Consider the following 24791-nt stretch of genomic DNA (forward strand, 5'->3'; position numbering starts at 1 on the left):
TTAACATTTTAAATAAGACAAATATAATAATTTTCGTTTTTCCGGTCCAGTAAGACAGTGCTTTTTGGTTTTCGCAAGGGGTTGCGTAACCTCTACATGCTCCATGTGACATGACGTTCTTTCTATCTTTAAAAAATATGGGCGGAAAGTGCAGAACGGAGTAGCCTTAAATTAAATTTTCTGCTTACCACGCTCACGAGAGTTGCGTGAAGTTTGAAATTTTAGGCTTACAGCAAGTGAATTTTCAACGCTAAGTTTATTTATATATATATAACAGAAACGAAGTCTAGTCTAGAACATTCTAGAAGTTTCTAGATACTAGAACTGTAGCTAACTAAGAAGCTACATTGGCAAGATTGAGCATAGACTAGCGATACATACTACGTGGCCGGAAACTTACGACTACAAACTAGTGGCGAATACTATGAGCGTTATTAACTTGTTATATAAGTATGTAGCTTATAGTTCAATATAGTGGGTGGATTTGTGTGCAGGTTTGGACTTATTTTGCGTTTTTTTTTTTGTTAATATTAGAAGAAAAGAAGATTAATATTTTTAAGTTATTAAGTTTGCCAAAACAATCTTTATCAAAAGAAAAATAAAGTATTTTATTTGTCAATTAAATATTTGATAGGCGGAATCGCACAAACAAAAAAAACGCAATATAATCAAGAAACACCGCAATTTGGCCGCAAAGCTGCATAAACAGCTAACAATATTTATATTTAGCTCTTATAAAATTTCTATTTTAATTCTCAAGATGGATTCAAAGATATGTACGGATCCTGTAAAATGTTTACACTACTACGGACTAGTTAGGAAAATGGCAAAAGTTTATTCAGAATTATAAACTAACTATCTATACATAAAGATAATTATAATAAACAAATTAGATACCATCTATTAAACGTGTAAGAGCATAGAGAAAATGAAATGTTAACTTTTAAATACTAAAATACGTAAGTGGAAACATTTCGATTTATAATTTAGTAACTGCACTCTTGACGTCAATTAGCGTTTGTTATTAAATTGAAGTATGTGTAGTTTAATTGATTTCCCTACGTTCTAACTTAATGTTGGTAACTACCGCTAAAATATCCACCGCTACACCGCTACCTCGACTATCAAATTATATATATATATACACACTACCGTGTTACTGCTTATTTAGACCAAAAAGTTGAATCTACAAATATTTGTTTACAAAATTCATTAAATACATAAGGTATGTTTATGTATGTAGATCATTTTTATTGTATTTTTTTCAAGTCCATTGTTTATGCACCTTGCATTGTATTGTCTTTACTGAATGATATTTATTCATGTTTATCTGCTGTACTCTAGGAGTCCAATTGGTGTTTATCTTAATCACCACTTGAAAATACCCGTCTACATTTCTGAGTACAGCTGTAGAATTATTATTTTAGGAAGATGGTTTTTAGATGACATCATAGTTGACATTAGCAACTTGATATTTTACAAAAATATTTGTCAGTTTAAGCAGTTAACAACATTTTATTGTAAATTATATCTACGGAGTAAAAGTATGCGTACGGAATAGCAAGAACGAACAGAATATAAATCAAAGCTCGATGTACGCGATATCTTTAACTTTGAAACAAACAATCTTGTTACAATTTACAAGATGTATCTGAAGTGGCAAGATATAATATCCCAGATATTTTTTCCTGACTTAAAACTAAAGTTATTTAGAAAATATTTTGTAAATCTAGTTTTCACATATTACGCGGTGGTATGTATTTTAGTGTATGGTATTTTACACTCGTAGACTTCGTAGAGTATTAAAGGGAGGTTGTATGTTTTACAGTCATCCCTTGCCAATTTTCAAAACTATATATGGCACGGATCTTTATCCACTAATTATGGGGTATAACAGATAATAATTGCAACAGTATAGAAAAGTTAATTAGAGACATCGCCAGTTAGGGAAATATGAATTTTCATTTCCTCGTTTTGGTAGTAAGATAAAGTGCAGCGTGGAGTTCCATATACATATCACGTTTTAGAGAGACCATACACCGTGAAACATAATAATATTACATTACAATAATAATGCAGAATGATCTCGATGTAAGCGCCGCCTCGCACGCAGTGGTGCAGTGGCCAAAATGTCGGAGGGCGGCGGCGGTCCCGCTTGACGTACGCCGTTCTCTTGATAGAAGATTTGAGCTTTACCGCAAGCCGCACCGAGCACCACGCTGTCTTCACTCCTGTGGGAGGTAAGATAGAATCTGGACAAGAACCTTGCTAACGTTCCAATAAAAATGCGAATTACACAGAATATAAAATATTTGAGAGTAGTTTTATATTAAATTGTCTAAAGGCCTGCGAGGCCGCGTGAAGTTGTCATGGAATTGGGCTTTCTGAAGCGCATTGTGCACTAGGAGGAAAATAAAAGTACGCAGTCATCTATAACCAACTTAGGGCGGCCACAAATCGATTGTACTGTATCTGTCTGTACTATACTACAAGAAAAACAAAGAACTATACCAAGACATCTATTTATAAAAACTTACCTCAATATAAACTCTGTCAAATCCGGTTGTTCCTCAAACTCGTTGTGTATAAATCCCATAGTAGCTATGTCTAAAGCCGCCCACGGCCCGCCCTTCTTCACAGTGCCCCAATCTGGGTCTAGTACTAGATAACTATAATCGCAAGTATCACTTTCTGTTGCGAGGGGTTCCATACATTTTTGTTCGATAGGCCCGAGCGCGTTTAAGGAAGTTTCCCACTGAAATAATAAAAAAAAACTTCTTTATCAACCCAGAGATAAGCAAAGTGATGATAATAAATGTGTGTGTTATTATTAGGACGATTATTGAAATATATGTATTTTTGGCCATATTTTCTGGTTTTCATCACATTGCCATTGACACGTTTTTATTTCGGCATGACTATTGTTTTTTGTTTAATAACACTTAAATTTTGCGTACCTGATGGTACGCAAAATTTAAGAAAACGCTTCGTTTATGATTATAAAAATATATAAACTTACCAAATTATTAATAGTATCTGTATTATTAGCCGCATCTAAATCCAGTAGTTCCAGTAAAGCCATATTATGTAGTCCACTCACAAATAAAGCGCATTTGACGGAATTTTCACTATAAGAAGGAAGCGACTCGATGTCGCAATCTGATTCAATGTCTGAATCGTCGCTGTCGTGTTTTTGATGTTTTGTTCTGGAAACGGGATGAAAATGTATGAGATTACTGAGGGTAGTCGTTAGAGGTGAAGAGAGTATAATGATATATTGCTATGTTGTGTAATATAAATTATATACAAACACCAAACCAATTACCATATTATGCAGTCGGATATGTCCAAACAAAAAACTGTGTAAATGGCGTTGTTTCCGATTTTGTACCTATATTATTTTAAAACTATATAATAAGTATAAAATGAACTATTTCACACATAATATGTTGGTACTGTACCCCATATATTAAGTAAAGCAGGTTGTTTTGAGTTGCTAAAATGACATCTTAAATTTATACGTATTGCTGCGCAACGGCAGTACATTTTATTTACGTTTTTACTTATTATTTTAGTAGGATTATTTATTTATTACGATTTTAGTAAGTTTAACTCACCTTTCTGAAAAAGTGACTTGTTTTTCCAAAGCGGGCGTCAAAAATTCCCTTAATTCCAATGGAGTCATCACTCTACTACTATATCCACTAGATTTGTCAGAGAAAGCCAAGTGACTCAATTTCTCCATCAAAGGCGTTAATTGGACACCAGACAATTTCTTCTTTAAACTAACAGTATCTTCAGTGTTAGTGTCCGAATTCTCCGACAGAGACTTGAGAGGTAGAGACAAACTTTTACGCCTAGATTGGTCTGATGTTATTTTCTCTTTTACAACTTTTTTTGGCGTCCTTTGCGGTGATTTCATTAAATCGGAATCGAAATCTTTAAATTTATCTAATTCACACAATTTTAAATTAAAATTAAACATGTTTTCTTCTTTGGATTTCCTTTTTATTCCCGAGTAATATTGTTCTAAATATTGGTTGAATAAAGACTCTGATATGGCGACGCCGTCGTTCCTAAAAACTGGGAATAGCGGGTCATTAATTGTCATTGTGTTTGGATTTTTTTGTTCATCATCCATCTTGGAATTGGATAATTTTGTTTTAGAATTGGTTCTATTTGAAATATTTCTTAACGCTTCCTGTAAATCGGTGACGCTAGCTAATTTTCTTATCGACTCGGGCTTATTAATAAAATGTTCTCCTATACAATTACCGTCTAACACAACTTTAGTGTCTTTTTTCTCCTCCACAACACCGCTTGGACAATTTTCTATATTTTTTAGCACATCCAGTTCAATCGTTTTATCGTCATCTGGATTTTGGCATATAGATAGCATATTGCCATGCAATCTTTTATATTCGACCATAGGTGTGGAACAAACACTAGTTTGTCCTGTAAATACTTTTTCGTTTTCCTTAACATCTTCATCTAAGGATTTTTGATTTTTAAAACTCAAGGACAGTTTATTTGGACGTGGCCTTGGTTTATTTGTGAAGGGCACTACATCTGGCATGCTGGGTTTCCGTTCGATTCCCGGATTCTCTTTGTTAGGTGGTGATATCATTGTGTGATCTTCTTCCGGTACGGCGGTAAAGAGTAAGGATTTGTCTCTTTTCATACCAGTAGTTTGATGGTCTCGTGTTTTCTCTTTTTCTGCTTCTTGTAACTGGAATATTATATTCTTTAGTAATAAGGCTATTTTATTTTGGTGAGGTAGTATTTAAATGAGATGGTTGTCAGTGCGATTCCAATCCTGGGGAGTGTTTGTATAAAAACGTTTTGAACTCCCCGTTTTCTTAATGAACAAGGTGCAACATTGATTTCGGCGGTCCCGTGAAAGATAGATTTACTCAAAGATAAAGAGGAATTGAAAATATACTGTTTTCGTTATATCACTTACCTAATAGTAAAAAGACAAGTGCGTTAAATACCGGAACCCTATTTTAGCTTATATTAATTTTAACGAATCTTAATAATTGACATAAAACAAATACAAAAAACATACCTTTCTCAACTTAGCAATAATTTCGTCTCCACTCTCATAAAACTCCTGCAATTTACTTGTTTGTTTCTTCAAACTATTATACGTTTTCCTTCCCACGTACACAACTAGCAGTTGGGCGCCCAAAGGCAAAGGGACCTCAGTGTCTAAGCTCTCCGCTGGTGACTTTATTCTGTAGGGATCTACTACTGTTAGATACGAGGTTAGACTTGGTGGTAGTTGAGTGGAAATTATTCTGAAAAAAAAAATTACAAGAATTTTGGAATTTATCCTCAAGGCCAATTCAAAAATTTATATATCTTCATCTTGTCAGTAAATTTAGTATGATATATGACGTAACGGCGCACTTTCTATATTAATAACTGATCGCATTGGGGACAAAAATACTTCAAATACAACGGAAATCCACAAATGTAAAATCAATTAAATTATTTCTACATTCGTAACAACATCAGTTTTGAAATTGACTTGCTGTTATTTATTTTACTTGTAGTATATAAACTATACATATATTATAGTAAATAACTCACTTATTATTATACAGCACGACTCCACCCAACACGCCTTTGCTTCTACGGCAGTGTTCTAATATTTGCATTGACTCCATGTAAATGGATGTCGCACTCTGGAATAAATATAAAATATTTGTGAAAACGCTTTTAATTTGGTGCGTTATGCGTTGTCAATAAAAACGAATAAATGGATATGTGCGAATGTAATAAGATAAATCCATATTCATAGTCGGCAAAGTAACACGAAATGTTAATTTAAGAATTTTTCTCTCCACTCTGTACCTACTGAGCTGAACTGAAGAAGCATATTTTTAAATAGATATATTTCTCCGAATTAATTTAAATCTTCCATTAAATTGAATTGAAACTTAAAAATCTCCAACATTATATTAATATAGCAGTATGCTTGAAAAATTTGATCTACGACAATAATACGGTTCGGGTAACCGCAAGTTATTTTACCCTGAAAAATAATACTGTAAGGAGACACAAGTGCACTTATATATTCAAAATAATAAATACCAAGGTATGTAGGTTTAGAATTTATTTAAACGTAACATAATTTATGTTTTTTTTTATATTTGCGCATCCGGTTAGGCTTTACGTCGTATAGTAAATATAGTAAACATCACTACGAGTCCACAGACGACGCAAATCGATTAATTAATAATTGCTAATAAAGTAGAACACGCAATTGAAATTGTTTCGATTAAAAAGTCAAAAGATAGTATGTAAAAATGTTCAAAATACGTTTAAGTTACAGTAAGAAACATAACAGATATTTTTCTTTTCCGGCTTCACGCTTTATCCCGCACATAGCAGTGTACACAGAGGGAACCTGAGAACCTTATGTTAAAACAGTCCGTTCGCATTACACATTACCGTTTTCCACCTTCCGCCGATCTCTGGAGGCATTGCGTGTAGTGTGGCGGAATTCAACGCCACGCTTTACCTCTTTAACAGGGCTGCAGAGAGATGAATTGAAAATATTACATATTTAATTTTCTCGAGTGCCAATCGAATCCACAACCTCCGTGTTTACAGTTGTTTGTGCCCCTGAGCCACGACAGGTCTAGCACATCAGATAACCTTACACAACAAATGGCTAAAAAATCAATTAGCGCTTGAATCATTAATGCTTCTAATTATGTCCACTCCACTAATAAAATAATTAATGATTACGAAACATATTTCTACGCAATTATAACTAACTAGCGAACGCGCTGCTTCGCCCTTTTAGGGGTGAATCCTAATAAACCATGAAACACGTGTTCAATGAAATAATTTTAAGAGTTTAAATTTCAAATCTTATAAAAATCGCTGGCGATTTAAAAAAAATTCCATACAAACTTTCAACCCCTATTTCATCCCCTTAGCAGTCGAATATTACAAATTCCCGTCTTAGCGAGCACCTACGTCCTATAAATAACGCCCATGCAAAATTGCAGATTCCTAGCACATGTAGTTTCTGAGATTTCGTGATGAGTGAGTGACCTTTCGATTTTATATATATAGATTAAGATGAACAACCTAAAATACATCGTAGTTTTATGTACTTTTAATATTCAATTGGAAATGTAATAAAAAAAGTGATATAGGTTCTAATCCAAATATAATATACTAAAGTTTTATTTTCATTATGTAAGTTTAACTAATTGGGGACGTTAAGAAAATAACTCTTTACATATTTAAATTAATATTAGGTATTAAGCCCAAAAAAATCCTCGATAGTATTAGATTGAGCTAACAAGGAAAGTAGCCTTGTTGGGAACCCACTGCATCTGCGGTCAGTTACGTCTCGCACTTGTGGTCATGTGTCATATACAATGTTAATTATTTCCATTTGACCAAAGGGACGAGCCCCAGGTAAAACGAGTAGTAGTACTGTAGCGTAAGTATCTTACATTGTCTGACTGACAATGTTTATGTATAGATTATTAATTGTTTGTATAGATAACAACAATTTTATAGATATGTTCAAAATACTATAGGACTTATTTATAGTATAGTTTTAGAGAGTATGAAATACGTAAAAAATATTTTTCTTCTTCTACGTAACTTGTAGATAGAGGGCGCTGGCAATCTTTCAAAAAACTTTTTAAAAATCTCTTTCAAAGAAGTTTTGGAATATTTATAAAGAAGTAAAATATTTATTAAAAGTTAAAAATATATACATATTATGTTATTGCACATTTACATAAAAATAGAATTAAACAAAAAAAAGCAAACAAAACCACAAAACTATTCTAATATTCTCTAAACAACGTCATCTTGAAGTTATCTAAATTGATAACAAAACACTGTAAATAATACTGAATGCACATATTGTTACCTTATCATTTGTAAGGCTTTGTTTTGTGGGATTTCATCGTGTGAAAGGTACATTGGCCGTAATCCTATTACGTGGATATATCCACTTAATAAGATTTGGTAGCTTAAGAATATCACGTGGTTAGCTTAGCTTTAAACTTTTATGGATAACAAAAAAAAATCGTAAATATTCGAATTCGACACATTGCGTGTCGAGTGGTGGAACTCAACGCTGCGCAACTAAGTCAATGTTAAATGATGATAAATTATTTTGAAACTAATACATTTAACACACTTTAGTGTTAATGTATTAAATTGGTTTAAATGTTTGTTTGTGGCTTCAAATCTCATTTGGGAGGAATTTTACATTTAACTTTTTCGCGATTAAAAAAATAAATATTTTTTTAAAAATATAACCTAGTGATAAGACATTCCATTCTTTATTATTATTGAATATTCGTGATTATTTATTATCCGTTGATTTTAGAAAAAAGTGAGTTAGCGGGTAGGGAACGTAACTAAATGCCTACCCACGCAATTACTTAATTAATTAGAGTAAATAATATTTTGCTTATACTATAAGTAATGTAATGAACACAAGAATAATAAAATTCTATACATTACCTTAGGAAGACTAAGCATTGGCACTCTTTGGAATATATGGCAACCGTATTGTAGAACTGGCAAGTAAGTTTCAAATATTTGGTAAAGCTTTTCGGCCAAGCGTTTCTGGTCTTCCATCGAGGATGCGACGGCTTGGAGGTCGCCGTGGTACACCCTGAGCATGGATGTTAATAGGCTGGCTCGATTCTTTAGCACCCAATCTGGTATGTTACGATCGCTGCCTATTGCCTGTTGAAAAAAATATATTTATTCAAAATAAAGTAGTGTGATAAACTTTTATTGAAATTACCAGACAGGGCAGAGTTTAAAAGAGAAGTAACTCGAAAATGGAAACATAATTATTGGGGAAGATTTTTTTTTCTATAAATGTAAATGTCATATAAATATCATTTTAAATCTAAAATGACGACATACTATTTACAAGGATATAGAGTGCATAATTAGCATTTATTATAATAATACTAATTGCATTTGCATTACATTGAAATATGATTAATCTAAACAATTACTCAATAAAGCCTAATTACAGGCTCGTACATATAGTAGGTACTTGCTGTAGACTTAGGTTGACACTTGTATCATTATTTTTATCACAATCTCCCATAAATTATGTGGTTTTTACGCTGTCACTGTATTTTTGTATAAACTAATTTATCATTTTCCATATTTTAAATTTTATTTAATAACATTTTATTTTTATATTTAAATTCTTACAACTTCATGTTTTTTTACATGTAGCAAGTAGGTAGTATTGTTAAGACAATTCCTTTCCCCACACTCCGCCGTTATTCTTTTTGCTTTCGAGACATTGAGTGTTGATAATAATTAAAGCGAGCTAATGATAATAAATACCATTCCTGCGAGTGGGATTCAAACCCACAACCGTTTAGACACTGAAGCAAATCGATTTTTTTTGCATTTTATTATTTTTAGAATTTTAGAAACTTATAATATATGGATATATGCGTCGCATTTAAATATAAATCTCTCTTGCATACGTAGCAGCTGACATTATGCAAGATTTCCCAAAGGTCAAATCTAAGTTTTGTTTACACATATATATTATGGATAATTCAAATAGATAAATTTTACCCTCGACATTTTTATTTCTCTTTTAATATTTTCTGTGTTTTTGTTTCTATACAAAATTATAAAAATAAATATCTGATTTAAATATTAAATAATCTATCACAAAAAGATGCATTCGTTAATAACGAAAAAAGTGTCGTTTATAAAATATTTTTACAATAGTATAAGTACGATAAGTATAACTACTTGCAAAGCGAGGCGTTGGGTTCCACCACACAACACGCAAAGCCTCCAGAATTCGGCGGAAAGTGGAGAATGAAACCGTCTTAATTGGAATTGGAACGGAAGTGTCTGAACACGAGGTTCCTAGTTTCCCACCATCGACCCTGTTATGTGCGGGATACAAAAAGCTAAAAACACTACAAAAGTTGCAGTTTTTATAAATAATTACTAAAAGACAGGAGAGAACCTAATATTAAGACACACCTCCCTCCGCCTTCCCTTCAAATGTGGGACAATGCGTGGCGGGGCTCAGCGCTGCAATCTGTCTTTCAGAGTGGGGAAAATGAAAATAATTCGTTGATAAATGTAATTGAATGAAACGCTTAGTGTAGACAGGTGCGTTTATCAGTTTGAGTGCTTTGTACTATAACGACCAAGATACTTTTATTAAATAACTAAAGTACGTATAAATAATAACAATAACATAGGCTTACCAATATATATCTGCCATATTCTCTTATAATAAACTTTCCACTCTGCAGCGTGATGGCCAATGGTTGTGAAAATAGTGATTTGATACAATGCGCTGCACCGACGACCTGAACAAATTAAATATATTTATTTAAAAAAAATCTGTTTTGGAAGGCAGAATGCGTTCTACAACTTGTCAAATATAAATAATAATATATAAAGTATACTGGATACTGCTTCATCATTATCTTGGTTACAGTTCGGGGATCTTTTCGGAGGAACTGAAGGTTTTGTCTGTGCAGTTATGGACGAAGTTCTCAAGATACGGACTAACAGAGACATATTATGAAAGATGGCACTATCGACATCTGCCGGGCGTGTCATCGACCTGGGGAGTCCCTCAGACATATTGTCTCTGGTGGTTCTCATCTTGCTAATGGTGAGTATTTGCATAGACACAATCAAGTAGCCAAGATAATACACCAGCAACTTGCTCTTCAATATGGCCATGTAGAATTGGAGGTGCCTTACTACAGGTACAATCCCATGTCAGTTCTTGAAAATAGCTGTGCTTTGCTCTACTGGGATCGGTCTATTATTACTGACAGGTATATTGTTGCCAATAGACCTGATATAGTACTAGTAGACCGAGCGGCGCGCCGCGCAGTGATTGTTGACGTTACTATCCCACATGCTGACAATCTCGTAAAGGCCGAAAAAGAAAAACAATCTAAATACTTGGACCTAGCCCATGAGATTACCGCCATGTGGGATGTCAATGCAACTATCATTGTGCCGATAGTGGTTTCGGTTAACGGTTTAATAGCGAAAAGCCTCGACCAACACCTTAAGAGGCTATCGCTTAGCTGTTGGATCAAGAACCGGATACAGAAGGCAGTATTACTTGAGACGGCACGTATTGTGCGGCGGTTCCTCTCTCTGGAGCCCTAGCCACCGATGGCTTGGACCCTTGTCCCGCCCTCGGAAGAGTGGTTTTTTTATATTTTTAAATGTATCTTTTTTATAATAATTTATATTTAAAAATGTAAAATTGATTAACTAATTTAATAAAAGTATATTATAATATACTTTTATTAAATTAGTTAAGTATTTATTTATTAGTTAACTATATAAAGTATAATATAATAATATATAAAGACAGGTTTGAGTTCCACAACTTGTCGAGGCCGTCTTGACCCTCGCACTCAACACGCAATACCTCGAAAGAATTAGCAGAAAGTGGGGAACGGACTGTGTGACTGTGTGTGATGAACACTATGTTGTTGTTGTGTGATGGTGTGATTCTATTTTGTCTCACCGATAACATATTGTTAAAACTAACTCTGTATAATGAGGTAATTTCAAAACGATTTCAAATTCTAGCCGAATTGAATTTTTATAACATTTTATAGAGGTTTGCGATTGTAAGGTCATTTTTTTTAGATTCACACTATATCTCGCACTTAGCCGGGTAGAGGGGACATGGTGTCAAGATATTCCGTTTTTCACTTTTTGTCGAATTTTCGAGGAGTGTTGAGTGACAGAATTCTACGCCGAGCCTTGTCTCGTACCAGAGAAAGGAAACTATTCAAATTGTTTTCAATCAAAGCAATGAACACAAAAATGCTAGTAAAGCTATGCTTTTTCACAAAAATGTCGGAACCGGCAACCAAAGTATATCTTAAACGAAAACATTTAAACTATTCCTTTATGCACACAGTATAAAATTGTTCGGGGTTGTAACAAAGGGGTCTCGCTCAGTGCACCAACTACCAGCTCGTTCATGTGGAAAGTATTCTATAAACGCTGGTTTAACACTTTTTTAAAATATTATAAATGCTACAATTTGTTTCTTTCTATGTTTATTGTTATTTTTATTTTCCGTTTTATATGCGAGGTAGGTTATAGACGTAGGCGGAGAGAAAGAAGCGCCAAACATCACACATTTTATTCGCCTAGTCCATGGTCTCTATACATTCATTTCCAGCCCTTCGAAGGGTCCTCCTACTTACGTAACCTTCTAACCGTATGATCGATTCTGTGTTCCCAACGGTCAACCGAGGTCTTCTCTGACTCTTTTGCCACTCTTATTTCATAAATTTCTTCCCTCACTCATTCTCTAAACGTGCTCAAACGACTTCCGCTCTCCCACATAAATAACAAAATTCTCCTTGTTATTTATATGGGATATCGAAAATCGCGATGAGACGCCTCTTAATATAAAAATTAAGAGCTGCACTTTTAAGAGGCATATTTTTCGGTGTCCAGAACAATATTTTCAATATTTTTTTTTTGGCCCACCCTTATTTATATATTTGATAGTTGGTCTTGTTCTAACAAATACTTCGCGAAAGACATTTAACGGGATTCAGTTTCACCATCTAAAACTCCAAAATAAAAAAAGACTCCTATAAATTCCACATCCTCAGTGAAACCCATCTAAATACTGCACTCATTCATTTCCGCGTAGTTGGTTAAAAATGAAACTGGGAGTCTATTCCCCACTGCATATCGCATAGCGAGTTACTTGTTAACCCCTGTACAGTTTCGAAAACACTTGTAAATTCAAAGGAAAAATTTTAATCACACACTCTTTTCTCCCGACATTTGAGTTTTACTGTTTGAATACGGGCAAAGCCGCTGTTGAGGTGGGACTCCTCATAATGCGTTGAATCTGCATTCGGGCGAGCTGTAATTATTTTACTTGCCCGCTTTGAAAATTAAAAGTGTTGTTGCATAGAAATGTGGAGCTTAAGCGCAGTTTTTATGGTTCCGTACTCAAAGGGTAAAACGGGACCCTATTACCAAGACTCCGATATTTGTCGGTCTGTTCGTCAGTCACCAGACTGTATAAATTATGTAGTTTATTAAATTTTCACAGATTATATATTTATGTAGCCGAATTTATTGTTAAAAAACATATAAGAAATTAATATTTAAAGGGCTCCCATACGTGACTTTTGCCGGTTTTATAGATATTGGTAGGAAACCCTTCAATTGGCACCACTAGCGGCGTTAGGGTAGGGCGAGGCTGGGCGACCGCCCAGGGGCGCCGGATAAAAAGGGCGCCGTAGACGCTCGTTTAGGGCGCTTTGCGCAAAGATGTATTGGGTATTTGCTGCTCGGTGCGGCTTAGGAGACTTGATGTCCTTTAAAATGGTCTAAGATCTAAAAAAAAAAAAACAAAGTCATCGTCGTCTTTGATATCAAAAAAAAAAAACACAAAGTGATATTCACAACTTTGAAAATAAAATTGCAGAAAACATAGACTTTGAATGCCTAATAAAAGAGTTCGCAGATAGAAAGGCTAGAAGAAGTGAAATTTTATAAGTTTTTGTCATTATTTATTTTTTTAATAGATGGTTATTTCATTGTACCCATTCCCTTTTTTGTATATTATTGAAATGTAGTTACGGGGGAAAAAATTTCGTCCAGGGCGCCGGTAGTGCTAAAACCGGCACTGAGTGGCACTCCAACTCGAACTTGGCCAGTTTATTTTTTATGTAAAATATTCGTTATCGAAGCGTAAGGCGTAGCCAGGAAACGTATGATTGTAATCAAAGTATGAGGATTCCTAGGGCACTGTTAATAAAAAAGCAGCTTCACGCGCTTTCTCGTACAACATGGTAGGTAAAGACGATCTTGTGTCAATGTCGTTTTGCACTTGGCTTGACGAGAAATTGCGTATTAGATAGCGAAACTCAACGTCGCACTTTGTCTTACCAGAGCCGGTATAAGAGATTAATTATAATGGATTAATTAGTGGGGGAGTAGTTGAAAGCTATTAAATATCTCCTAAAACGCCATAGTGGTAATTTATTAAAGTTTAAGTATCTTTCATAGATTATTATGTCGTCAAAGATACGAATCGATCTACGTTGTATGAAATCAAATGGTTCGAGTTGATACTGGCGAGCAGCAGCCCACAGATGAAAACAATCCATATAAGGCCGAACCTGGGATGTATACAGGGCCAATAGGTGTTTTTTTATCTGGTTGACAAGGTGTGCTAGACAATGTGTTCCAGCATTCAACATGTACTGTCTCAAAAAATTGGGCGGTAAGTGGGGTACGGAGTGTCTTAAAAGTAGTTTCCCTCTGTCTGCCCTGATATGCGGGAAAAAATGTGCAGCTGTTTAATTTGTTTAGTCAGATTATCACAAGACTTCGCAATCCAAAAAATATTAAATTTAATAATAATTTAAGCGAAAGACGATCCTTTATATCCAATTAATTAAAATTAAAACCACAGTTAAAAATCCTATCATGAAGCACGTAGGTACAGAAAATCTCTTAGATATGCATTCCATTTTAAAATATAAATTGGTAAAGCCGGTCTGGAAACGAGCTCAACAAATTAAGAGCTACTTTAGATATTGCATTCAGAAAGTAGGGCGGTATATTTGATTTTCATTTCCATGTTACATTTACATTTGTAACTTCATATGGTTTGATGTAAAATATTTTATATTTTTATCTGTATTATACTTGACGCAATGGAACGACTGACTGGAAGCGCGGTGGTTGTGGTTTCTATTCCCATTCTAGGGAAGAAGTGAGTGATGAAGTGTTTTGACACTATAATCATTCTGCCTTCTTGCTATGTGGTAAAACAAATGAAACGTAAAGCTTTGGCATGCGCCTTCACCCCTATGGTCAAATAGAAAAATTATGTACGATAGAAACGATTAACCTATAACCTTTCTAGATAATGGACTATTCATTGAAAAATAATCTATCAATTTAAATCAAGTTCCTGAGATTAAAGCTTTCAACCAAACAAGCTCTTTAGATTTACAATATTAGTAAGAAGTATATATGGTAAAGATATAAATTCAGTCAATTGTATTGATTGATCAATAGAATTTTCACTGGCGAGACGAGTGCGTTCGCTCGTGGGGGTCGTCCTCGCCGTATACACTTGTAACACAATACGTGATTGAAATAAAAGAGGAGGCCATTATTCGTCTATAAAAAATATGGAAAAGTTGCTTTCTATTTTATTGAATATGGTATTGTTGGAGGCAGATGTGACTTCGCGGTTGTAGGTTCGAAACAAATTGGAGAAATAAATAACTTTCTCTCTCTTTTAATAAGACAAAGAGCAGCGTTGAAATCCATCACTCAACATGCAATGACTCGAAAATTGTGTGGATAGTGGGAATGGAGTCATTTAATACTAGTATCTGCCTCTGGATACACCGTAAAGCTGAAAAAAATTACGTAGCAGGATTTAAATCTAAGTAATTTATGAGAATCCATTTCAATACAAACGCTATATATTTTCATTAAGCCACGTCGAAAGTCTTCAATTTGTACAAGATTAATAAGCTACCTAAAGACTAATATAAAAAACTTTACAAGAACGTTTTTTGTATTATTGTTTGAAATTAATGCGTTGAACTGGTATCATTGGAAAAAAATAAAACTTAACAAACAACGATACAAACTCGTTTTTTTCTTATTTGCATATTAATTTTCAATTCAGATTTCAACGTATTGTATGACCGAAGTAGTCTTTTTGTTATTAGAAAATATGCCTCATAGGTATACCTAGTGATCAAGTTACGAGAATCTGTATATAGAAATAAATGTGAATTTTGTAAAATCTTAATATTATTCGTTTCTTTCTTTATAGCTTCACGTTGTGTCACATATAGCCTGCTTATACTAGACAAAGAGTAGAAAATCGCACGCACGAATTCAAAACCTCATCGGTACTTAACGCCGTAAATTAGAAATGTATTAAAGATATACATATAACGTATGTTCATACTTTTGATTAGCATAGTACATACTTTTAATATAGTTTAGAGACTGCCTCTTCATGTAATTTAAGTAACACGTGTGACAAGCGGAGGACTCTGTCCATGTATCCTATAAGACTGGGGAAACAAAATTAGTTAAAATAAAAAACAGTTTCTCTTAAAACAGCTTATAACTACATATTTCTGTTTTAATTTAAACATATCTATTATAGGAAAATGGTAAATACTTTAAGAAAATTATTCTTTCCGCCCACATTCTTAGGAAGCCTAGACAAATTTCTAGTTATTAAAGCAGACCTACGTGCGATTTAAACCCACGCATCGCGTCAAATTACTAACTGATTCATAATTCTGATATAAAAAATATAACTACCTACTTGTTTGATTATTATACTTTATTATAAACTAAAAATATTTTTATAAAATAGTTTCATTGGATGTATTGAGAATTAAAAGAGCAATATTAAAAATAAATACAACAGTAGTGTGAATAAAAATACGAGTACTCGTATAAACCGGCCAAGTGTGAGTCGGAATAACCTAACGAAGTTACCATACCAAATTTAGGATGTGAAGTATGTACAACATAAAAAAAAAAATAATTGAAGAAAAATACAACTACAACATAAAGAAGAATTTAGGTTTATATTCATTTTGCATGAAATTTACTACAAATAGGTGATGCTTTTCTCTAGTGATATATCCAAATAATTTAAATTTTCTGATTTTTTTACTTAATTTATAATGTTCTGTTTCTTTATTTCGGACTATATGAAACACTTCAAAATTCTATGTCAACGGGTATCCTACACGGGTACGGGCTTTAATTACTAACGGGAGTTTTATTTAGATTATAAATGAATGCGAGTTACAGGTTTGTCAATCGTTATTTAGAAGAGGCATTCCAAACTGCATACATTTTAATTTCGAAACCAATACCTCCGTAAACTAACGACCATCGACCGGTTTGATTAGAATGTTCTTGAGGGACATTATACATTTTTTATATTAATTAATCATATAAAGTTTCATGCAAAATTGGTCATTAAGTAGGTTACGGAGTGTAGGGGAGCACTAAGATAGATATAACGAAATCGGAAACGGTAAAAGACGGGGTTTTCCATTCTATATCCTAAATTCAACGCAAACAAAGTTCCGAGCGACGCGATGGCTAAAAATATACATATATTGATTTCTTATGAACAGACTTCATTTAGTTAAAGAAACATTATATGAAGGCATATTTCATCATAAATATAACCACGTATTTTTTTTCTTTAAGTAGAAACGTGACAGTCGTCGTAAAGAGTTTAATCTGCATATAGTGCATTCAACTCTGAAGGAAGCATTACCATAGTGTATTTCAATGTGGAGTAATATAGATACTTATGTATGTTAACAGATATATTTATTATATAAAATAAAAAAAGCAGAATCAGCAGAATCTAGTGTCAAGTTATCTATTTTACGTCCAAATTCAGACATAGTTGAGTAGCGGAACTCAGTTTAAATATTTAAATATTTTACAGAAATATAAAGATGGTTATAATTTACTTTATAACTTCCATTGCTTGTACGTTCTTATGGAAACACTTGAATTTGACAGACGATTGATTTTCTTTTTAGTATCATAAAATGTAGTAAAAGTTTTTGAATTACCTGTCCAGCGAGAGCCAGCCTTTGCGTATCGGACACCCATCCAGGATGGAAGTACAAGACTGCATCAGCCGGGTCGTCCTCCTCGGCCATACAGCATTGCGTGTCGTAGACGAACACGATCATCATTTCCCTGTTAAATAGTAAAAATATAAATAAATATTGAGACCAGTCGTGATCCAGGGGCACTGTAAATGCGAGGATTCGATTCCTACTTGAGGGAATAAAATATTTAATATTTTCATTTCCTTGCTCTGGTAACAAGACAATGCGCGGTGTTGAGTTTGATTTGAGAGACTAATTAGACTAAGAGTAAATATATGTATATGTATAGTTACTATAAATGTATCGTCATTTTGTCGATATATTAAAATTTAACAGCCCAACCAAAGTCCATTTGGAGTAAAATATGAAATAAATTTATACAGTTTTGCTCTTCGCGTTGTTGGCTCATTTTCACAAAGAGCGCAATCAACTGATAAGGTCTCAAAGGGCCAAACCTACGGGAAATTGAGAATTTAAAGATTTATTATTGTGATATATTTTAGTTTTATTTTTATTACGATGCGTTTTATTTAAAATGAAATGAGTAACGGTAAGTATATTTACTAGTAATTTTGATGACTTTTTTAGTTTCACGTATCTCGCACATAACAGGGCAGGTAGAGATAATCTAGTGTTAAGACACGCCATTCCTTACTTTTCTAGTCCAACTTTTAAGATATTACGTATTTAGTGACGCAATTGAACACCGCACTATTTCTTGTTACCATAGTGAGGGTTTTAGATTTTTATATATATTTAAAGACAATTGAGGCCACCATGGCACAACGGCACATTGTCTGACTGTAGATGTGATGGTTGTAGGTTCAACTTTCACTTGGGGTGGATGAGCTATTTTAATTTCTTTTATCTGGTAATAGAAAAGTGTGGGGTTGTGTTTCATTACCCAAGACACAATGTCCCAAATTCAAGCAGATAGGGGGGAAAAAATGTCTTGACTGTAGGTTTTCCCAGTGGGTTGGTTTTTAACCAAAAAAGTGAAAGAAAATTCTACACAAATTCTATTAAAAACACATATTAAAAATGTATTTTTAAGTCATACTAAGTTAACATAGTTGTTATCTTAAGATTTCATAAATAAAAGTTATAAAAATTTATTGTTCATGTCCAACCTTGAAATATCAATCAATAAACAGATTATTTTGCAGCCTAATTCTATTATCATAAAAGGTTCTATCAACTACAAAATTTAAGAGGCAGATTAAAACAAGATAATGTTATATTCTATCTAGCATATTAATTTTTTATAATAATCTCACTACAGACTCATTGTTCCTACACTTTTGTCTATTTATATTTTTTTCTTATTATACATATGAATTAAATACTGAAATTGCAAATTTTACTTTTTTACAAAATATATTAAAATATGTTCCCTAAAAGAGTTTCCTTTCCTAACTGTGTAACACTTTTAAATTATAAAATAAAAATAAATAATCATGTATTGTTATTATTGCAGTACATAGTAGTATTTAATAAACAAAAAAACCTTATAATGGCAATAACATTATTAATGGTTAAGAAAAAAATATAAATTATAAAGCATTTATTAGCATTTTGCATGTAATTCAATAAAATATTATAGAAGCACAATAAAATCTAAAAGTAATCAAATATAGTATTCATTTTTCTCTCCTGCTTTTTAAGTTAAGAAAAAAAGATCAGTATACTAAGAACAGATATATATTTAAGAAATTGGTATGTTAGAAATCAACATGAAATGATTTTATATAATCTATTACGATGATTAAAAGAAAATTAATAAATATCTGATTTATTTTTTTACATGTTTACTGTCATCTATAAAAAAGAAATAAAAAATTGATAGAGAAAGCACGCGTCTTACTTCTTATCAGCGTCGTAAATAAGATAATATTATGAACAATATGTTTAATTATAATAATAATAAATTAATAATAAATAACATATTTATAAACAAATACGTGTAAATGTATAAATAAAAGTAGTGGTTTGTTTTTTAAATACTCTTATCTCGATGAGTGGGAATAACAGAAATACGTTTTACATTTTTGTTGTGATTTAAAGTTAACATATTAAAATTTGTTTGTATTTTTATAGACAAATTAATTGATAGTCTACTATTTCGCAATATGTAGTCACCCACATAGATGTCTCAAGCCTCAACATGCTACTCATCTATAATGATCGTCTAACGAAATTAAATACACCACACTTACTTTGCCATGGTTACTGATTTTCACAGGTTTCTTATTGTTTTAAAATCCGAACATTTCACACAGCACAGTTTACGTTATAATAATCGATTATAGTAAGCGTATTATTTTCATGATAAAATACGGTCTCTTACAAAAATTAGCCACACGTCCGCCGCGCATACAATCTATCGGAATACAGAATAAAAATAGTTATTATATAGTAACTGACAGTTGACGTTTGACAAGTGTGTGCAAAGTTATCATAAGCATATTTTAGTTTAATTTAATTAAATAATATGCCAAAAAATTGTTAATTAATTAGAAAAAATATTAAATCAGATCTTATAATTTTTATTATTGATTATTTTATTGAATATAGTTAGATTTTATTATTTAAAACAATTTAGTTAAAATAAAACATAGATGGCGCTGTCATTAACAGTCTGCTATGTATTTTCGTCTACAATTTGCCTACGTAGCTGGCGGTAGTAGACGGTATTTCCATAGATGGCGTTACAAACGAGGTAAATATAGCTTTTTCTATTGTATTATTTGTTTTTTATATGTTTATATGTTTAAATATAATATGTAATAATTTATAAAAAGAAATATATAATTGTTATATTTCTTTATTCGTATAAAGAATAAAACAACAAAATCGAGCATTGCATTCCAATTTCATCCGGCCGGACATCCGGTTCCGTTGTGTGTGATGTGCCGAATGATACGATGACGGAATCTTAATTGATTGTAAATATTACTGTAATAGCCGTCCCATTGTAAAATAAGAGAGATTTTTCGGAAAGCTTTAGGCACTTTTCTGTTTAGAATTTGTAATGAAGATGATAGTATCTTTATTATTTGAATATTTCTTTATGATTTATTTTTACATTGCTTTAATAGTTCATTTATAATTCATTACAAAAATGTAATTTAAGAAGATGAAGACAAACATAATAAGGATATAATTATATATATCAAATTTTAAAAATATATAGGTTGTTACTTGTTAATCATAAATTATTAATAAATAGTAAATAGCTGTTTATAAATAAGTAATGACCGTACGTAATTCAGTACTCTATAATTGACTTTGATCTCATTAAGCATTATCTTAAAGATGAAGCAGTCCTAATATGAAGTCAAGATAAATTATACAAATATCTACTATCTCTATTATCTTTGTACTCGTATATAAAAACTAGTGGACCCGAACGCGGCTACGTCCGCTTGAACTATACGAATATTTATTGAATATATTTATGAAATTATTTTCAGTTTTCAATAGAGAGATGAGTTAAGCAAACTCATTTTAGGTGACGTTTTATAACAAAAAACTTTGCAAATAGTTGCTTAGCAACGGTCGCTTAGCGATAGTTGTTATTAACATGGCATAATAAATTGCATGTCAAATTAATAAGTATTTTAATATATTGGTATATATCGATAATATTACAAATATGAGAAAAAAAGTATGTTCATCCCGAGACCCTCAAGTATCTCTATATGAGTATTTTATCACAATTAAATCAGCGGTTTGGCCCTGATTGCGTAAAAGACAGACAGACAGACAGAGTTACTTTCGAATTTATAATATAGGTATGGAGGTATGGCTATTCTGTAACTAACTGTTATGTCAAAAAGTAAATACTGTTATATTTTGTAGACTATTTATTTAAAAAAATTACCATTATGATTTCTTTTTTAAGTAGGTATACAGTACAGTTACATAACTATCTACCAATGTAATTTATTGTTTTCAATAAGTGGTCTGCGGAGCATACAAGAGCATTATGTTTTCCGCGTCTCTAGTATAATTGAAATTGAATAATGGAGTTGTAGAGGAAGATTTCTCGAAATCCCTACGATGACGGGAAACAATGGGATAAAAATTTTTTTGCTCTATATTTCACGTAAAACCAAGTTGCGAGCTGTCAGTAGTAATTTTATAATATTACATTTACATTTTTTTGGTATTACTTTTGTGTTAATCATATATTTGAGAAATTTATTGATTTTAGAATTAAAACTAATAATTATTTTATAGTTAAACTATCTGAGGTATGTGAAAACATTGAAATTGTTTTAGTTAATAGACATTCTCGTTTTGGAACATATTTGTAAAATAAATTCCTCCAGAACCATTATAAGGTAATTAAAATGACATTTGATAGTTTTGCAATGGAATTATATGCATTTTTATAATCGTTTGTTTATTGTAAGAATTTACTAAATTAAGGTAAATATCTTTTAATAGGTAATTACAATTATTTATATTTAAGGAGTGGAATTCTGCTCAAAGACATTTTATATACGCCACTAAAAAAGCACTCCTTAACCTACCTTCAGGCCAAATTGCTCAAATTTAGTTTGTATATTATAAGTTTACTAGTTTCATTTGTACCTTGTCTGCCAGTCACTCAGTAATGAAAGCGTTTTATGTATAGGCATAAATTTATATAATAAGTTAGTAGGTATCTACTAAATTAAATTTATATAATAAGTTAGTAGGTATCTACTAACTTAATATATAAATTTAATTGCCTATTATACATAGGTAAACTTCAAATTTATCTCAAGAACTTACGAGTATGTAATTATATCAGAGTTCTAGTTGAACAGTTTGTTATTTGGCATTGACCTCGAATTTTAAATAATTAATATAAGTATTTATCGTTAAAATTTTCCTCTTATAGACATTTATTTGTCAAAGGGTAATATCAGTGTTTTTTACCTTCAAATTAATTATTTTAACGTGTAAACTGTATGTTATATGTATTATCTATACCTACATATATTTATCGATGAACCGTTAGAGGTCGTGGCTTCGATTCCTACGTACTTGAAATATTATACTATATACAAACAACCATATTGCTACGTTCCATTACGCAATATGTAGCTTTTTACACCAATTAATTTGTGATATATTTTTTATTTTACTATGTATGAAGGTGCGGATGCGGTATAAGGCGCCGATTATAAACAAAATTAAGTAAAATAACGTAAGAAGTTTTTCAATAAAATTTATAAATTAATATCTAGATTTTTTATGTGGAACATCATCATATATCTATTAAATAATATATTTTCGTAATATTAGACTAAAATTTTCATCATCTTGCCTAATCGAGTCCCACATTTTAGTACTAGTGAACCTAAATACATCTATCAGGGTGCGGCGGCAACATTCTTAAACTTTTTGCTTCTTATATTGCCGCTGACAGAAACTCTGAATAACATTTAATAGAAAGGGTAAATATGTTGTTATAAATATATTTTAATACATAAAGTAAAAATTGAATAAGTATAATACTAAAATATTGAAAGATTTTTGGTAATATAAACCTTACATAAAGCTCTTATACATGTGCATGAAAAAAATAATATAAATATTAGTAGATAAGACTTCCGTTCAGGATTTGGCATCGTTAAATTAGGCAAAGGTAAGTAACACGTTGTAAATCGTTTACGATTTCTATTTTCATTCGAAAGAATGAATTATTTTAGGTTCTCACACTGATAAGGTAATCCACGGCGTTAAGTTTCGCCATTCAACATGTCATGGTGTAATTCAGAACAGAACTAAGAGAACAATGTTTTTTCTTGCCTAGCTACATAGCATGTGAAGATGAAACTTTTAAATATAATATTATATTAAAAAGTTACAAGTATACTTTTTAATATAATATTAAATTTAAAAATTAAACATTATATTTGAAATTTGAGTTGAAAGTCATTAAAATTCATAGAAATTACGTATAACGATGAAGTTATGTAGTTAAGTAAATTAAGCGCTTTAATAAATTTATCAAATTAATTATTTTATAATTAGTAATAACGTCTAAATCTAGTTCTTGGTAGAATAATTAAAGTAAGTAACTATGTTTCAAATTTAGATAAAGATTTGTAATAATTATAAGACTTGTTTTTTAGGTCATATAATGTGCTTTTACACAATGATTGTGATTTCAAATTATGCTCTGGAGAATGTTTATACACATGTATTATTATAGGACGAAAAAATATACCCTAATAAAGAAAACTAAAAAAATATTGACTTATTACAAAATGTAATCAGCATATTCCACAAAGGCTGTAAAAGTAAACAAAAAACTTAAACTACAATAATATAAAATTAATTGTAAGTGCGAGAAAATTAAGAAAAAATTAATACACCCGACAAAGAGTCGAAAGCTCCGTAACTACTTGTGAAATTATTTTACTACAGCAATTACTCTTTTGTATGCTTATCTAACTGACGTTTTACGTGTATATGACTCTACACTCTCTCATTCATTGCTAAGTTAATTAATATCATAAACGTGCGTTATTATGCCGGAGGCTGATAGCTGAGGGCCTGGACACTGAAAAAATCAAATTTTCTTTTTTATACCTAAAAAGGACAACACATCATTTATGAGAAAATATGCGATTGTGGTATTTCTAAGACCTAGCTGATCTAGGTCTAAATATTTCGTGAAATACTTCTTGAATGTAAAAGGCATGTGTTAGGTTTTAACGAGTCTGTAATTTGGATAGAACACATATTTTACTAACAAATCTACGCTAAAGCTATTTATTTTCTATTTTTTAGGCCTTTTTTCGCTTACTAAAGGTTATCCTATATACATATATATTTTTATTAATTTATCCACTTCAATAATTCTACAAACACCTCATAAACCAGTAGGTGTTAAAACATGTTTAAGAGAATATTATACATTTTAAATGTAGAGGCAGTGTGATGCGCCATACAAAAGATTTCAACGCGTGCTCAAGGTCGTCGTAGCTATCATAATCACGTCTGTCACGATTTTATTGTACTTTAAACGGAACAGAATTGAATATAAAAGCTAATTGTACTTTTTTTAAATATAGATTTTGCGTAATT

The 24791-nt window shown here is 31.9% G+C and overlaps 1 protein-coding gene across 1 annotated transcript; it reads right to left on the minus strand.

Annotated features, from left to right (window-relative positions):
• Positions 1-1918: 1918 nt before the first annotated feature.
• Positions 1919-20100, minus strand: HPS4 (Hermansky-Pudlak syndrome 4 protein). The gene is made up of 10 exons (XM_085195297.1): positions 19919-20100; positions 17661-17790; positions 10257-10361; positions 8512-8739; positions 5596-5690; positions 5069-5300; positions 3618-4729; positions 3020-3206; positions 2538-2755; positions 1919-2231 (listed from the first exon to the last, which is right to left on the minus strand). The coding sequence occupies exons 1-10, from the start codon at positions 19924-19926 to the stop codon at positions 2063-2065; spliced, it is 2484 nt and encodes an 827-aa protein (XP_085051423.1). The 5' UTR covers positions 19927-20100; the 3' UTR covers positions 1919-2062.
• Positions 20101-24791: the final 4691 nt, after the last annotated feature.

The sequence above is a fragment of the Heliconius melpomene genome, chromosome 12, assembly GCF_056956725.1.
Source record: "Heliconius melpomene rosina isolate 202511_hmr_F chromosome 12, ASM5695672v1, whole genome shotgun sequence".
NCBI classification, from domain to species: Eukaryota; Metazoa; Arthropoda; class Insecta; order Lepidoptera; family Nymphalidae; genus Heliconius; species Heliconius melpomene.

Bases quoted from the DNA above. Each gene is read 5' to 3' on its own strand.
- HPS4 (XM_085195297.1), bottom strand. The intron at 8,740-10,256 runs GTAAGCCTATGT...TTTTTTCAACAG, and splicing joins AATATGGCAGATATATATTG to GCAATAGGCAGCGATCGTAA. The intron at 2,756-3,019 runs GTAAGTTTATAT...TTATTATTTCAG, and splicing joins CAGATACTATTAATAATTTG to TGGGAAACTTCCTTAAACGC.